Source organism: Lolium rigidum, chromosome 3 (genome assembly GCF_022539505.1).
Source record: "Lolium rigidum isolate FL_2022 chromosome 3, APGP_CSIRO_Lrig_0.1, whole genome shotgun sequence".
NCBI classification, from domain to species: domain Eukaryota; kingdom Viridiplantae; phylum Streptophyta; class Magnoliopsida; order Poales; family Poaceae; genus Lolium; species Lolium rigidum.
Window position 1 is genome coordinate 248851571 of NC_061510.1, and position 15073 is coordinate 248866643.

At 42.6% G+C, this 15073-nt stretch overlaps 1 protein-coding gene across 1 annotated transcript; it reads left to right on the forward strand.

The window, feature by feature from the left end:
- The first annotated feature begins 685 nt into the window (after positions 1-685).
- LOC124703262 (regulation of nuclear pre-mRNA domain-containing protein 2-like) lies at positions 686-14382 on the forward strand. The gene is made up of 7 exons (XM_047235483.1): positions 686-1103; positions 3628-3875; positions 4642-4815; positions 4962-5118; positions 9479-9618; positions 9925-9960; positions 13122-14382. Exons 1-7 carry the CDS (start codon positions 986-988, stop codon positions 13986-13988), a joined length of 1740 nt encoding a protein of 579 aa, XP_047091439.1. The 5' UTR covers positions 686-985; the 3' UTR covers positions 13989-14382.
- The last annotated feature ends 691 nt before the right edge of the window (positions 14383-15073 follow it).

The following is a 15073-nucleotide window of genomic DNA, read 5'->3' on the forward strand; positions in this document are numbered from 1 at the left end:
ATTTTTCATTATTGTGTAGACAAAAGTTTAACGAATTTAGTGTTGCAATTTTGTATGTTTATAGAACATCATTAACTACACCCAAAATGTTTTTCTATTTTACTTAAGCTTGTAAATATTAATTTTGAAAAATTTAAAATAGAAGAATCACTAATGCTTTAGAGCCAAAGAGTATTTTTGCGAATATTATTGTTACACTTGTTTTCTTGACTGATGAGATCAATAACATGGAATAAGAGACACATCACATGTATATTATTAGTAGTAGAGAGTAATTTTTCTATTAGATCCGCGTCTTTTGAGAAAGAAGTGCACCTGAACCTGAGGTTGGAGGTTAGGAGGGAGGTGACACCCCAGCCCAACGGAGTTTAAATTCTAGGTTTAACACTTCAGTGTCTTAAAAAACGAAATATTTTTCAGTGAAAGGCGATGTTTCGACGATAGCGAGATGTTTGTAGTGATTTTATCAATTTCAAGACTCGCCAAACCAATTTCTTAAACTCAGCTTCTCAAAGGCGCTTATAAGGATATGATGTATGTGCGTTCATTTGAGTGATTGTGTGTACCTATTTGTGAGCTAAAAAAATGAGAGAAAGAAGCGCAACAACATCCATTATACGATAGTAATACTTTTTCCAGCTCTTACAGCAACCACAAGAGAAAAAGAAAGAAGAAAAGGAGAAAACACACGAAAAACCTACCCAAAAACCAGAGGAAACCCTCTCGTGTTCCCTCCGCCCCCTTCCCCTCCCTCCTCCTCGCCGGCGGCGAATTCAAGCTCAGGACTCAGGAACTCGCAAATCGGGTATTCGCCTCCGCCCCGAAATCTCCGAGCTCCAGTCTTCCACCGCAATCCCCCAAATTCCTGATATATTTTTCGAGATATCTCTCGTTTTCTCCGCGCCGAGAGTGTTTGAACCGTAAATTTCTCTAGGGTTTCAGTGGGTCAGCGAGGGAGCGGCCGGGTTCAGGCGGAGCCTTCGTGATGGCGGGGACGAAGGCGGATGCGAAGGCGGAGACCAGCGGCGGCGGCGGCTCGTTCAGCGAGAAAGGGCTCGCAGAGAAGCTGAACAAACTCAACAGCTCCGCGGCGAGCATCCAGAGTATCCTTGTCTCCGTTGATTTATTTCTCCAGCGCCTGCAAACTTGATAGCTTAGCTTGTTTTTGTTCCCTGGATTGATGTAGTATTGGATTGCAGCCTAAATTGCAATGTGGATGAGTAGACCTGACCGCACGAGATCCGATTTGGGCTTGATGTGTTGTTGGCTTGGCCGCCTTGTTCTGCTTCTCACGGTGCCTATCATTTTTTAGCCTGTTGGCTTGGGTTCCGTTCCGTGGTCTGCTTCTTGTGGTTAACTTACTGATGCATAATAGTAACTGTGTTCGTACTCCTATGGGTATAACTCTACTGGACAAAATGTTTCTGCAGCTCATTGATTGTTCTTTTGGTCGTACAATTTGGGTTCGTACTGTAACTGTGTTTGGGCTGCCGATGCTTACTTTTCTCGCCTTTCTCCGAATAGCAGCACAATCTTCTTTTCATTATTATATCCTTTTAGGGCATTCCCCTTAGAAAATGACAAAACGGAAGAAACTGTTAGGAATACATGTCACAGTGCAGTAGTATCCTGTAGGCTGTCTAAGTTTCTTGGTTGTTAGATAGAATTATTCTCATGCTCAATTCAGCAAATTGAGTGAGCCATTTTTTTTAGGAAGAGTGAGCAGAACGAATCATGTCACAAAACTAAGACATGTGGTTCTGACTATCAAATTATTTCTTTCTAATTGTTGATGCGAGAGTATTGCTATGGTAGTATTCATATTTTTGTTACTTCACTGGTTGCTTAGATGATCTCATTGGAGGTGAAATAATTAAAGAGGAGAGATGCATCTTCCCAATGCATTTTTCACTTCACTTCATAATTTATCTTGAAAAACCCGCATGTGCACTTATTTGTGGACGGAGGGAGTAGTCCATATGTCTATACAATGAACTATTCTCCACTTAAGCTAACCACAAGTGACAAGTGACAACTGACATCTGCTGAACTTAATGAATTTTAAGGACATAATCATTCAACATTCAGATGCTTTTCTGTACTTAATTACTTACCATTTAAAGAGCAGATTACATGTATGTTTTTATGTCTTTGTTCTTTCATCTTATGTGAGGAAGTCTAAGACTGAAATACTATATGATATGCTGCAACATTTAAAGCCTCTTTGATTCAAAGGAACTGCGTAGGAATTTTGGAGGATTCAAATCCTAAGGAAATTTTCCTATACTTGTTGTTTGATTTGTAGGAAGGAATATACCACAGGATTTTTTCCTAAGGAATCCTATGTACGAAGTTTCATAGAAAATCTAACATCCAATCAAACATCTTTTTTCAGAATCCTTTGTTTTTCAAGTGGTGGAATCAAACAAACTTTGGTGCATATGAAATCCTGTAGAATTGGAGCGGGCATGACATTGCAATATTGCCTCTTTCCTATTCCTGCGCTTTTACAATCCTGTGAATCAAAGAGGCCAATTGTAAGGGTGTCTGGCTCCTTTGATTCATAGGATTTGCAGAGGAATTGTCTAGGATTTGGATCCTATGGGAAAATTTCCTACACATGATGTTTGATTCATAGGAACATATCCCATAGGAACTAATCCTATAGGAATCTTCTAGTGTAAATCCTATTGGAAAAAAACATTAAGTCATACCTCACGGAAATTTCCTTTGCTACAATCAACCACATTTCATCTTCCCATAGGATTCAAGTAGACATGACATCCCAGTCCTATGCTTTTCCTATTCCTATACTTTTTCTATCCTATGAATCAAAGGAGCCGAAGCTATAACTGTCACCGCTAATTAATGGTAAACTATGTACTCCCTCCGCCCTGAAAAAGCTGCTCAATTTGTCTAGATACAGAGGTAATATAGACACATTTTAGTTATAGATACATCTGTATCTAAAAAAAATTGAGCAGTTTTTTTTTTTTGGATGGAGGGAGTAGATTTGTTGAATAGTAATTTACACCATTAGAGCTGTCATGAAAAATAGTTTCACACTATACATGTTCTGATATTCATACAGACGTTAACGGTCAAAGTTGCTCACTGAAGACTGTAAAATCTCTAGTGTCATCTATTTTGGAATATATGCACTAATATACAAGAATATTAATTGTCAAAGTAGAATGAGATGACTGGAAGTGTGGGCCATCTTCTAATGGGAATCTACATTTGTTTCTTTCTTTCTGGGTTAGAATGAAGCCTGTGTTAACTGGGGATAGTTTGACCAAGGATGAAAAAGAAAACAGATTCTATCAAGACTGGTAGTGGTGACAAGCCAATTGCAGCCCTGTTTCAGTTTGCTAATTTCCATTATGTACATACACATTTCCTCAAGTATTGTGTTTCTTTTTCTCTTTATCTCGCTGTGCTCTGTTCTGTGGTTTTCTAGCCTGTGTACTTTTTTGATCTATCCTATTTTTCTAGAGTTCAAGTATTCAATGGCATCTATAGATGTATATTTGTTTGTTCCGTCTGTTTTTTTGACCATGATACATAATTTTAGCAGCATACCTTATTCCAGTAGCTTATCTTTTGTATTCCTGAACTCTTGAGTAGCACTTTCACATTGGTGTGTTTTTCACCGGAAGAGAGCCAGAAGAATCGTCGACACATGGGAGAAGCAATTTAATAATGCAACGAAGGATAAGAAAGTTTCTTTACTGTATCTATCAAATGACATCCTGCAAAATAGCAAACGCAAGGGTGGAGAATTTGTGAATGAGTTCTGGAGGGTTCTCCCTGGATCACTGAAAGATGTCTATGGTAACGGGGGAGAACATGGAAAGAAAGTGGTCGCAAGATTGGTAAGTTGTCTTTTATTTCATCACTACTCTCTTTATTTCGAATTATAAGGCATATTTCGAGTGGGCACAAGGATTAATGCGCTTATGATAAAGGAGAAAATTACCATGCTATCCGTATATGAAACGAGCTAAGATGTCATAACTATGGACAAAAAAGAAGAACACAAATGAATTTGCATGCACTACTTGTATCTGAAATGAAATGAACCTTCTTATAGACTATAGAAAAAAACGATGAAATGGAACTTCTTATACACTATATAGAAAACAAAGATATTACATGTTTAATGGTTAATGATCAGCAGTCCAGAAATACCTTTTTTTTCTGGAGTGATGCTAGGCTTTGTGCCTTCCATCATGGTAAACTATTGGACACATAATTCCGTTGCTGTTTTAGGTTGTTTGTCTGTCCAGCTCCCCACCTAGTATGTTATTCTCCAGATTATTTTTTGAAGGTATGGTCATGCATTCTTGCATAAGGTATGTTAATGACATGTCTAGAAACTGTGAGGCACATGCCGTAAAAGGTTTGACTAAAACTATTTCCAAAACATCATCCTTTCAAAGTCCTGAGGGACTTGGAGTAAACACTGTTGTATGGATCTGCTGAAAATTTGGTTGACTCATATTCATCAGGTGAACTGTTAGAAACCACATTGGATTTTGAGCATTGATATACACTTGGTGAATTTAATGAGTTGCTTAATTGTTTGACCGCAAGGCCAAAATAAGATATATAAGTTTAACTTGTTTCTGTAAACTACAGATAGGGATTTGGGAAGAGCGCAAGGTTTTTGGAACTCGTATTGAGAGCCTGAAAGTTGAAATCCTCGGTGAGAACCCTCCTACATTGGATAACAACGGCAATTGTTCAAATCCTAGCCCTAACCCCACCTCAGATCTCAAAGCTGCCCGGAAGGATTCCAGCACATTAATAAAAGTATGTTTCCAGTGCCTGTCTGTTGGTCTCTCTCTCTCTCTCTCTCTCTCTCTCTCTCTCTCTCTCTCTCTCTCTCTCTTAAGATGGATTCGGCTTATTTGAATGAATTTGAGAGTGCTCTATTTGCTGTTTGACTTCCACTGTAGGAACTGACTCTTGGCGGGATGCCTGAAAATGTTGCGGCTGCATATCAATCTCTAATTGATCAATATTTTGATGAAGACACAGCTTTAAACAACTGCAAGACTACTGCTAATGTTTTGGAGAAGATGGACAAAGATGTAGATAATGCTTGTATCCATGGTAAGGGTTTTGCTTGCTTCACTAGTTCTAAAAATGCTATGGATGAGTGTTTGGCACTGTTCTTCTTTCTTGGCCTGTCCTGTTCCATGGTTGTTACATCCAGTTCCATGATGCACTTCTAAGATATTTGGGTGGCAATGTTAAGGAGTTGAAAATGAATGGCCTGTCTGTTGATGGGTCACATGGTTCTTCTTGAACACTTCACCTTGCTGATATATACTATCTTTTCTAAAACATAATACTTTTACATCAAGTGAAACAACGGTATCTATTTTTTGATTTGAAATGGATAAAATTATGACCTGCAAGATCCCTCTGAGCTCAAGAAATGGTACAAAAGTAATTCAACTTGCAGATTGTTTCTGCGTTCACTAACTATGACTTATACGCGCATGATGTGGGATTTACTGCATAACTTCATCTGATTCATAGATTTTGTAGGACTTATGATGTTGTACTTGTGTATGTGTGCTTTTGTCTGTGTTATCTTGATATCTTATTGTTGTAACTTTCAGAATATTGATAGCTCCAATGTCATGTCATGTTTGCTGTGATGTTTGCATAATGTTGAGACTTGCTGTGTCCATCATATGCATTAAGCGCTGCATGTTGACAAAAACAACAACAACAAAGCCTTTATTCTCAAACAAGTTGGGGTAGGCTAGAGGTGAAACCCATAAGATCTCGTAACAACTCATGCTTATGGCACATGGATAGCAAGCTTCCATGCGGCTCTTTCCATGGCTAGTTCTTTGGTGATACTCCAGTCAGATCTCTCTTTACGGACTCCTCCCATGTCAAGTGTGGTCTACCCCGTCCTCTCTTGACATTATTAGCACGCTTTAGCCGTCCATTATGCACTGGAGCTTCTGGAGGCCTGAGCTGAATATGCCCAAACCATCTTAGACGATGTTGGACAAGCTTCTCTGCAATCGGTGCTACCCCAACTTCTCGTATATCATCATTCCGGACTCGGTCCTTCCTCGTGTGGCCACACATCCATCTGAACATGCGCATCTCCGACACACCTAACTGTTGAATATGCCGCCTTTTATTCGGCCAACACTCAGCGCCATACAACGTTGCGGGTCGAACCGCCGTCCTATAGAACTTGCCTTTTAGCTTTTGTGGCACTCTTATCACAAAGAATGCCAAAAGCTTGGCGCCACTTCATCCATCCGGCTTTGATCCGGTGGTTCACATCTTCACCAATATCCCCATCCTTGTGCAGGATTGACCCCAAGTATCGAAAGGTGTCCTTCCTGCCCATCCAGGCTAACCTTCTCCTCCTCGTGCCTAGTAGTACTAAAACCGCACATCATGTACTCAGTTTTAGTTCTACTAAGTCTAAAACCTTTCGATTCCAAGGTTTGTCTCCATAGTTCTAACTTCGTATTGACCCCGTTCGACTATCATCGATTAGGACCACATCATCCGCAAAGAGCATACACCATGGGATATCTCCTTGTATATCCCTTGTGACCTCATCCATCACCAAATCAAATAGATAAGGGCTCAAAGCTGACCCCTGGTGTAGTCCTATTTTAATCGGAAGTCATCGGTATCGCTATCTCTTGTTCGAACAATTATCACAGCATTATCGTACATGTCCTTGATGGGGGTAATGTACTTTGCTGGGACTTGGTGTTTCTCTAAGGCCCACCACATGACGTGTCGCGGTATCTTATCGTAGGCCTTCTCCAAGTCAATGAACACCATATGCAGGTCCTTCTTTTGCTCCTTGGATCTCTCCATGAGTTGTCGTACCAAGAAGATGGCTTCCATGGTCGACCTCCCAGACATGAAACCAAACTGATTTTTGGTCACTCTTGTCATTCGTCTTAAACGGTGCTCAATGACTCTCTCCCATAGCTTCATTGTATGGCTCATAAGCTTAATTCCACGGTAGTTAGTACAACTCTAAACATCCCCTTTGAAGATTGGTACTAATATACTGCGTCTCCATTCTTCTGGCATCTTGTTTGCCTGAAAAATGGAGTTGAAGAGCTTAGTTAGCCATACTATCGCTATGTCTCCGAGGCCTCTCCACACCTCAATGGGGATACAATCAGGGCCCATTGCCTTGCCTCCCTTCATCCTTTTCAACACCTCCTTGACCTCAAACTCCTGGATTTGCCGCACAAAACGCCTACTGGTATCATCAAAGGAGTTGTCCTATCAATGGTAGAGCTCTCAGTCTCCCCATTGAACAGCCCGTCGAAGTACTCCCGCCATCTATGCTTAATCTCCTTGTCCTTCACCAGGAGCTAGTCTGCTCCGTCCTTGATGCATTTGACTTGGTCAACATCCCTTGTCTTCCTCTCTCGGATCTTGGCCATCCTATAGATGTCCTTTTTGCCTTCCTTCGTGCCTAACCGCTGGTAGAGGTCCTCATACGCCTGGCCCCTTGCTTCACTCACAACTCGCTTTGCGGTCTTTTTTGCCATCTTGTACTTCTCCATGTTGTCTGCACTCCTATCCACTCCTATCCAGGTACAGGCGTCCGAAACAATCCTTCTTCTCCTTAATAACCTGGTATCCCTAACTTTGCTTCTACTTTCCCTAGACACTCCAAACATCTCTAAGGCCACCTTACGAATACAGGTTGCCATCTTCATCCACATATTGTCTGCATCACCTCCTTCCTCCCAAGGGCCCTCCTTAACGACCCTCTCCTTGAACGTCTGGGCTACCTCCCCCTTGAGCTTCCACCACTTCGTTCTAGCGGCTTTCGCATGCTTATCCAGCTGGACACGAAGTCGAAAGCGGAAGTCAGCCACCACAAGCTTATGCTGATGAACAACACTCTCTCCAGGTATCACATTACAATCTAGGCACGCACTCCTGCCTTCTCTCCTTGAGAGGATGAAGTCAATCTGGCTACTGTGGTGGCCACTACTAAAAGTCACTAGATGAGATTCTCTCTTTTTAAAGAGGGTGTTAGCTACGATCATGTCGTACGCTAAAGCAAAGCTTAGGACATCTTCCCCTTCTTGATTCCTGATGTCATAGCCCAAAGCCCCCATGCACCCCTTCAAACCTATGTTAGATGTACCCACGTGGCCATTAAGGTCTTCTCCTATGAAGAGCTTTTTGCCACTAGGTACACCCCTAACCAAGTCCTCTAAGCCTTCCCGGAACTCCCTCTTGGTGTTCTCATTGTGGCCTATTTGCGGGGCATAAGCGCTAATAACATTGAGAACTAAGTCCCCAACTACCAGCTTGACCAGGATAATCCGGTTGACGTCTACCACTCCAGATTTGAGGCTCTTGTTGATCAAGATGCCTACTCCATTTCTGTTTGGAGCCGTTCCCGTATACCACAGCTTGAAGCCGGTATCCTCTACTTCCTTCACCTTCTGTCCCCTCCACTTGGTCTCATGGACACAAAGGATATCAACACCTCTCCTCACCGCTGTATGAACTAGCTCCCGAAGCTTACCTGTCAGGGACCCTACGTTCCAGCTACCTAAGCGGAACCTCCTAGGCTCGGCTAGCTTCCTTACCCTTCGCACTCGTCGAGTCAAATGCGAAGACCCTTGCTCATTTTCCACTACACCTGGGCGCCGATGTAGCGCGCCGCTAAGGATGCGACGACCCGATCCTTGCTCACTTGCCACCGTATCCAGATCAAGATACGGCGCGCCACCTAGGGGGTGACGACCCGGCCCTTGCCCATTTGACCCCACACCTGGGTTCCGATATGGTGCGTCGCTAAGAGGGTTACGCCCCAACGAAAATCTTTTTGGGTTTCATCTCCATAAGAGTGGCTGGGCTTTTTTACGTTGGCTCGCCAAGTCTATCACAACCCTCCTCCTTTACCCGGGCTTGGGACCGGCTATGTTGGGACAACATAGGCGGAGTTGCATGTTGACTAAATCGATTAATAAATGAGGATTTGATTGTTGCCTTGTTACTTTTTATAAAAAAATTATAATGATGCAACTGTATCATGGTTTGGGCGCAATGAATTGAAGAAAACATTTGTTTGGCACATAACATGCATCGGTGTTCTTTTTGGTATAGCACATCCTTCTGCTTAGCATGTGTTCTACATGAGATAATTCATCTTTCCTGTCAACTGTGAAACAAATTTTGTTTGTACGCCATTTCAAATTAGAGTATATGTTTATTATGAGTTCTAGAGTAAAAACTACTATAATGGAAGGTTTCGTATTAAAATGCTCCCTGGCTATGGAGTTTCCTGCCATTATCTGAAGCGTGTAATTACACCTACTGGATTTATGAAGTAAAACGATGGATATGAAAAATATGTAATGCTCTGACATTGCGATACTTTCATTCCATTTCTTTATTATAATTCATAAGATGTAATAATAATTTACATATTTTTCTATAGGTATTCCACAGGCATCATCATTGATTACGGACCTTGAAGAACAGGAAGCAATCCTGAAGAAGTGTATAGAGCAACTTGAAAGTGTTGACATGGCTAGGATAAACCTGATTAATCAACTAAAAGTAGCACTCAATGAACAGGTCTCCAGCACTTTTTTCTATTATCTTCCAAATGTTTTACCTTGGATGGTTTATTATCTTGCTTACGGTGGGAACACCCTTCATACAATGATGGGTGCTTCTACTATGTCAACCATAGAGTGCATATTGCTATCTGTGTACATTCTCTCACCCATGTTACAATAACTATGCTGTGGGTGAATGTACACAAATCTCAAGGCGCATCATTGGCTGTGATAGTGGAAGAACCCACTCGTACAAGCACAAAGTCCTCTAACTTGAAATTTACAAATCTTAATGTTTTTTACTGTTCATGCGTTGTAACAGGAAGCAAAGTCGGAGCTTCTTCGTACTCAATTGCAAGTAAGGTTTTTTTCTCCTGCATCCTCTAATCCTCTTACATGTCATCGTTGTATCAATTACTGTGTTGATCTTCCTGCAAAATCATGCAGAAGACCATTTTTGGTGCTTGTGGTTGTTACCCAATTTAAATGAGTTGTCTGGCCAAATTCCATGATTTTGTTGTCCGTTCTCTTGGATTCATTAGCTTCCTCGCCATGAATTATGATACCTTGTACTAGCTATTCTGTCTATGACACCATTCTTGAAAATTAATGATGCGTAAGATACCCTATGACAGGCGGAACTACAGTTTTGTTTTGTTATTGGAATCCCTTGGTGAAAAGTTGTGTTGACATGTTACAGTTTAGCTGTGTGATGAAGAGTGAAAGACAGTAGGCCAACCATTGTCTGCTTGGCTAACGGGCACACAACTTTATTGACCAATTTAACATCCCACTTTAAGCACAGTTCTGTCCTTTTAACTACTTGCATTATATATATATACCCAGGTGCTATAAATCAAACTGAGGTTATTTGGTTGAAACGAGTGCACACACGACAGCCGTCCGATCCGATTACTTGCACTCCAACCCGTCTTGTCCCCTTCGTTCGACTTCTCTCCCGATCCCCAGTTCTGATCTCTCTTCCCAGTTCACACACCTGACAGCTAGGGCAGCCCCTCTGCGCATGAATCAGAGCTTGGCCATGGCTTACATGCCGGCAGCCCCACCCCTCCCACCCGTCTCCCCCACCTCCACCGGAGCTTGGCCCTTGCAGCTGCTCCTACAGTCCTATGCGTGCTTGCTGGCGTGGCAAACGGAGAGTGCCGCCGCCGTTGACTTTCTCCATCGCAGGTTCGCAGCAGACATGAGCAGAGAGACGAGAGCAGCAGGCGAACGGCATGGCGGAGCACCAGCAGGCGAGGCGCGGACGATCTCCCGTCGACCAAGAAGCAGGCGGAGCACCATCAGAGCACGTCTTTTTCGCTGCTCGTTTTCTTCTGAACTCGTGGGCAGGTTTAGTACTTGTGTAAGTTTCGCCTGCTGTTTTGTTCTGAACACATGACCAAGAAGCTAGCATTGTTCTCCTCTTGTAAACTGGATCAAATTCTGTTAAACTAGTATCTTCCAATTAATTGGTGCCTTTTAGTATTTAAATAGATAAAAAATGAGTATAAAACATAGCCCAGCCAGACATGCTCGTGTTCGTTTGGGGGCACCAGTTCGGTGCACCGGGCGTGAACCTCTCCGCGTACTTGGTGTGCAGCCCATCGATTACCTTGTGGTCCCCACCGCCCTACAGCCAGACCCTCTCTGGCCGCCACGTGCGCTCGATGCCGCAACTCCTCTTCTTGTTTGATTCGCTCATGCCGCCACTGTATGCCGATCTGGCTGGTCCGCACGCCATCCCGCCATCCTGGAGCTCCGACCCACTTCTGTTTGGCCTGCCTCCGCGGAGGGCTGGGCACCGTCATTCTTAAAGTGACATCCCCTTTGGCTTCTCTGCTGAGTGCAGCAGCTATTGCCTGCACCGAATGCAAGCCAATCGGGGATGGCTACAACTGAACACAATGAGCAGCAACTTATTTATTTACGAGAAGTGTATCAACTGTGTCTTCTCCAGTTACAACCCAATATGGGATGGCTGCAACTAGGAGTGAAGCAACTATAGCCGCGCCAAATGCAACCCATTGGGGATGGATTCTAAAGTTGGGTGCACCTTTGTTGTGAACTTGCCTATTGTTGTTCCTATGTTGTCTACCATTAGTACTAAGTTGGCTAGCACCATTGTTTTGAAGTTGCACACTTGCACACCATTGTCGTGAAGTTGGCTACTGATGTACCTAAGTTGTGCACAGTTTGTTATAAGTTGCATATCATTGCTACTAAGTTGCCTATCTCCGAAACCAAGTTGCCAACAACACTAGAAAGTATAATAGGAAGCTAGTAGCACAATGTTCGTTGGTCTTAGTACTATGAAGTTGCTGACTGTTGTAGCTAAGTTGAGTATCTCTGAAACTAAGTTGCCTATAAATATAGAGAAGTAGTGAAAGCAACTCTTAGCATGAAGTTGCTTTCCTACAACAATAGAGTTTCTTTTCTGTTTCTTTTGTCAAAACATATATAAATGAGATCTAGTTTCGAGAGCTCGTCGCGAGAGACACAATTTAAGAGCTACGGCTTTTTACATTTTTTCGTACGTGGAATTAAATGCAGTCACAGTAGAACTATTTCTTTCCTTATGTATGGTGTTTGCTTGGATGGACTATCCGGCCTCCATAAAAAAAAAATCTATGCAAATTATTCAATATGAATAAAATGATGCAGCTACTAAGCTATGGAGCATATGCATGCATGATAATCTCTATCAAGCCACTTCTGGATTAGACTGCTCCATGGTTCCATCTTAGGCCTAGCTATGATATATCTGTCTCTACATCTGTATCAACAGAATGCCATTGTACAACACTTTGGTAGGTCAGATCCATCCTTGAGAGTGTGTCAGTCTTCAGTATCAACTATACAGGTTTTAGATCTTACCTATCTCTGGTCAAGGTGGCCTACCCTGTGTGCTTGCATGTGCTGATACATTAACATGCCCGTGGTTGATGGACCCATGCCTGTGTTGTAACCAATTGCAGATTCTTATTGGCTAATCAGCTTGTATCAGAAAGTTCAGGGGTGGAGGTCAGGAGATAGGTTTGGTAGATGCATATATGGGGCTATGGGTCGCATAGGTGTTAGTCGAAACATATGTTATTTCGTCAACTGAAGTTAGAAGTTTCAAAAACATATTTACTTATATGTAGTATCTGTTTTTTTGCCTGATATTTCTATCGATGCACATTTCACTTTATTAAACATTGCTAGCTATCATTAGATAAACTGTTATGTCTTTCTAGTGACATTTGGCAATTATTCGCCGAAATAGTGATTCATAGGGCAATGGGCCACATAGTTGCCAGTTTAACATATCTTATTGACACATTTACTTTTATGTAGTATATGTATCTATTAAAATTCCTGGATTTTTTTTTGTGTAGGCACATTTGATTTTAATTTAACATTGCTACCTATTATAGATAAGACTGTACCGTCTTTGTGCTGCTGTAGTGGCATTTTAGTAGTTATTCATGTATCTACTAGTGATTTACAGCTAATCCCTTTGTTATTGACAAACAGGTTGCTCGAGCAGAGGCTGAACATGTCATGCAACTGAGAAAACGACTTGATGGTGCTACTATCACAAATGGTGCAGGATCTAGTTCTAGTCCACCCATTATTATGTTTCCATCGGAGGAAACAACTGCTATGATATCTTCACAGTTTCAGACAGTGCAACCGGCAACCTCACTTCCCAGCATGACCAGTGCTACAGATGATGATCCCAAGATAACAGCAGCAGCTATGGCAGATAAGCTTGCATCATTGTCATCTCGCGAGCAAGTGCTGTCCTCCATTTTATCATCCCTTGCTGCTGAACAAGCTGCTTCCCTAAATGGAGGTCCTCCTTCTGGAGAACTCTCAGCAGAGCCTCCAGGCTTTGAAAGGCCAAAGAGACCTAGACTTGAACAGGAGGCTGGTGATATGGGTGCTCCCCCTTTCTTTGCACAAATATCACAAATGCAACAACAGATGGGAGCAGCACCTACTTCTCTTGGAAGCACACAGGCCCCAGTACAGGCTAACCAAGCACCAGGTTCTTTATCATTTGCTCCACCTCCATTGCAACCTATGGTGCCGCCACTTATGCAGCAATTTAGTCAAAATACTGGAGGTCCTGGAGGAATGTTTGGAATGATACCTTTTGGGATGATGGCGGGCTCTTTGCCCCCTCCGCTTCCAATGTTGCCGGCAGGTTTTGCAATGCCAAGTGGACCACCCCCTCCACCTCATCAGCCACCAGTTCAGAACCAACAGCAGCAGCAGCAACAATCTCCACAGGCACCACAGCAATCTCCAACATCAGCCGGATTCTTCCCAACGTCAGGCACTGGGTTCTTCCCTCCAGTGCAGGTGCAGCAATCTCCATCCATCCAACGGCAATGATGTCTGGTTACAAATGTCGGGGTATAAAGGCAGCACCTTGTGCTATCTTTGTACATTAACAATAATCCCCGAGTATTATGCAGTTAGTTTACAGGTCCTGCAGGCGAAACAGGACCTGACGCCTAAGAAAATAGGCGTATGGCTTGTGATGTATAACTGTTCCTTCTGGTCTGAGGAGTTTGTTTGATACTTCCTGACCGTATGAAGTAGTTAGACATTTCTTTTGATAGCTCGTTAATTAGCGAAGAGGAAAACAAATGGGTGACAGTTACATTGCTGCTTAATAGTTGTTGCTCAATGTTATTACATTGTTAGGCTACTCAAATGTAGAACTTACCAATAGATGGGATGTGGACTGTAACTATTTTTTTTTATAAACTCATTGTTCAAATTATTTGTTATTATTTTAATTATGTTTTACTGCATCTTTTGATATTTCCTTCATTTGATTACTTGTGAGGCAATAATGCTGATGGTAGTTTAGAGCAATAAATATTTGATTTAATACTGACAACCAGTGGTGATTGTTTCCAGTGTTTTTTGCAAGAAATCTAGCGGGATACAAAGGAGGTCCGATTGTATCCTTGAGAATAATAAATCGAGGTAGCTCAGTCCAGGTGAATCAGATTCACTGGTGATCGTTTTTAGTACAAAGGTGACTGACACAGCATGGATGACCTGTCCCAGCCTCCCAGGTCAATAGAAATGGAGCAAAATTTGAGCTTGGTCCGCTCAATTGCATCTTGCCAGGAGCTAACTAATAGATTCACATTAAATTATACAGGAACTACACATATCTTCATAAGAAGACTGGTCAGTGTTTAATCTCTACAGGCGAGGATGATATCTGCAAAGAGAGATTACAGGTTCGAGAGAAGGAAGGAGGTGTCCATCAAACTAATTATGCCTGTGGTTTGCGTCTCTGTCTGGGATTTTCCTGCCGGCGTCGAACACCACCGCCCGGGCTAGCTTGCCGTCCGCCGGACGGCGAACGCCCTCGACGTGGAATTCGTTGGTGTCCTTGCCCGCCGTGGCCGCGCTGTCCGGCCGCACCACCAGCAGCAGCCTCCTCGCTGCATGAGCAC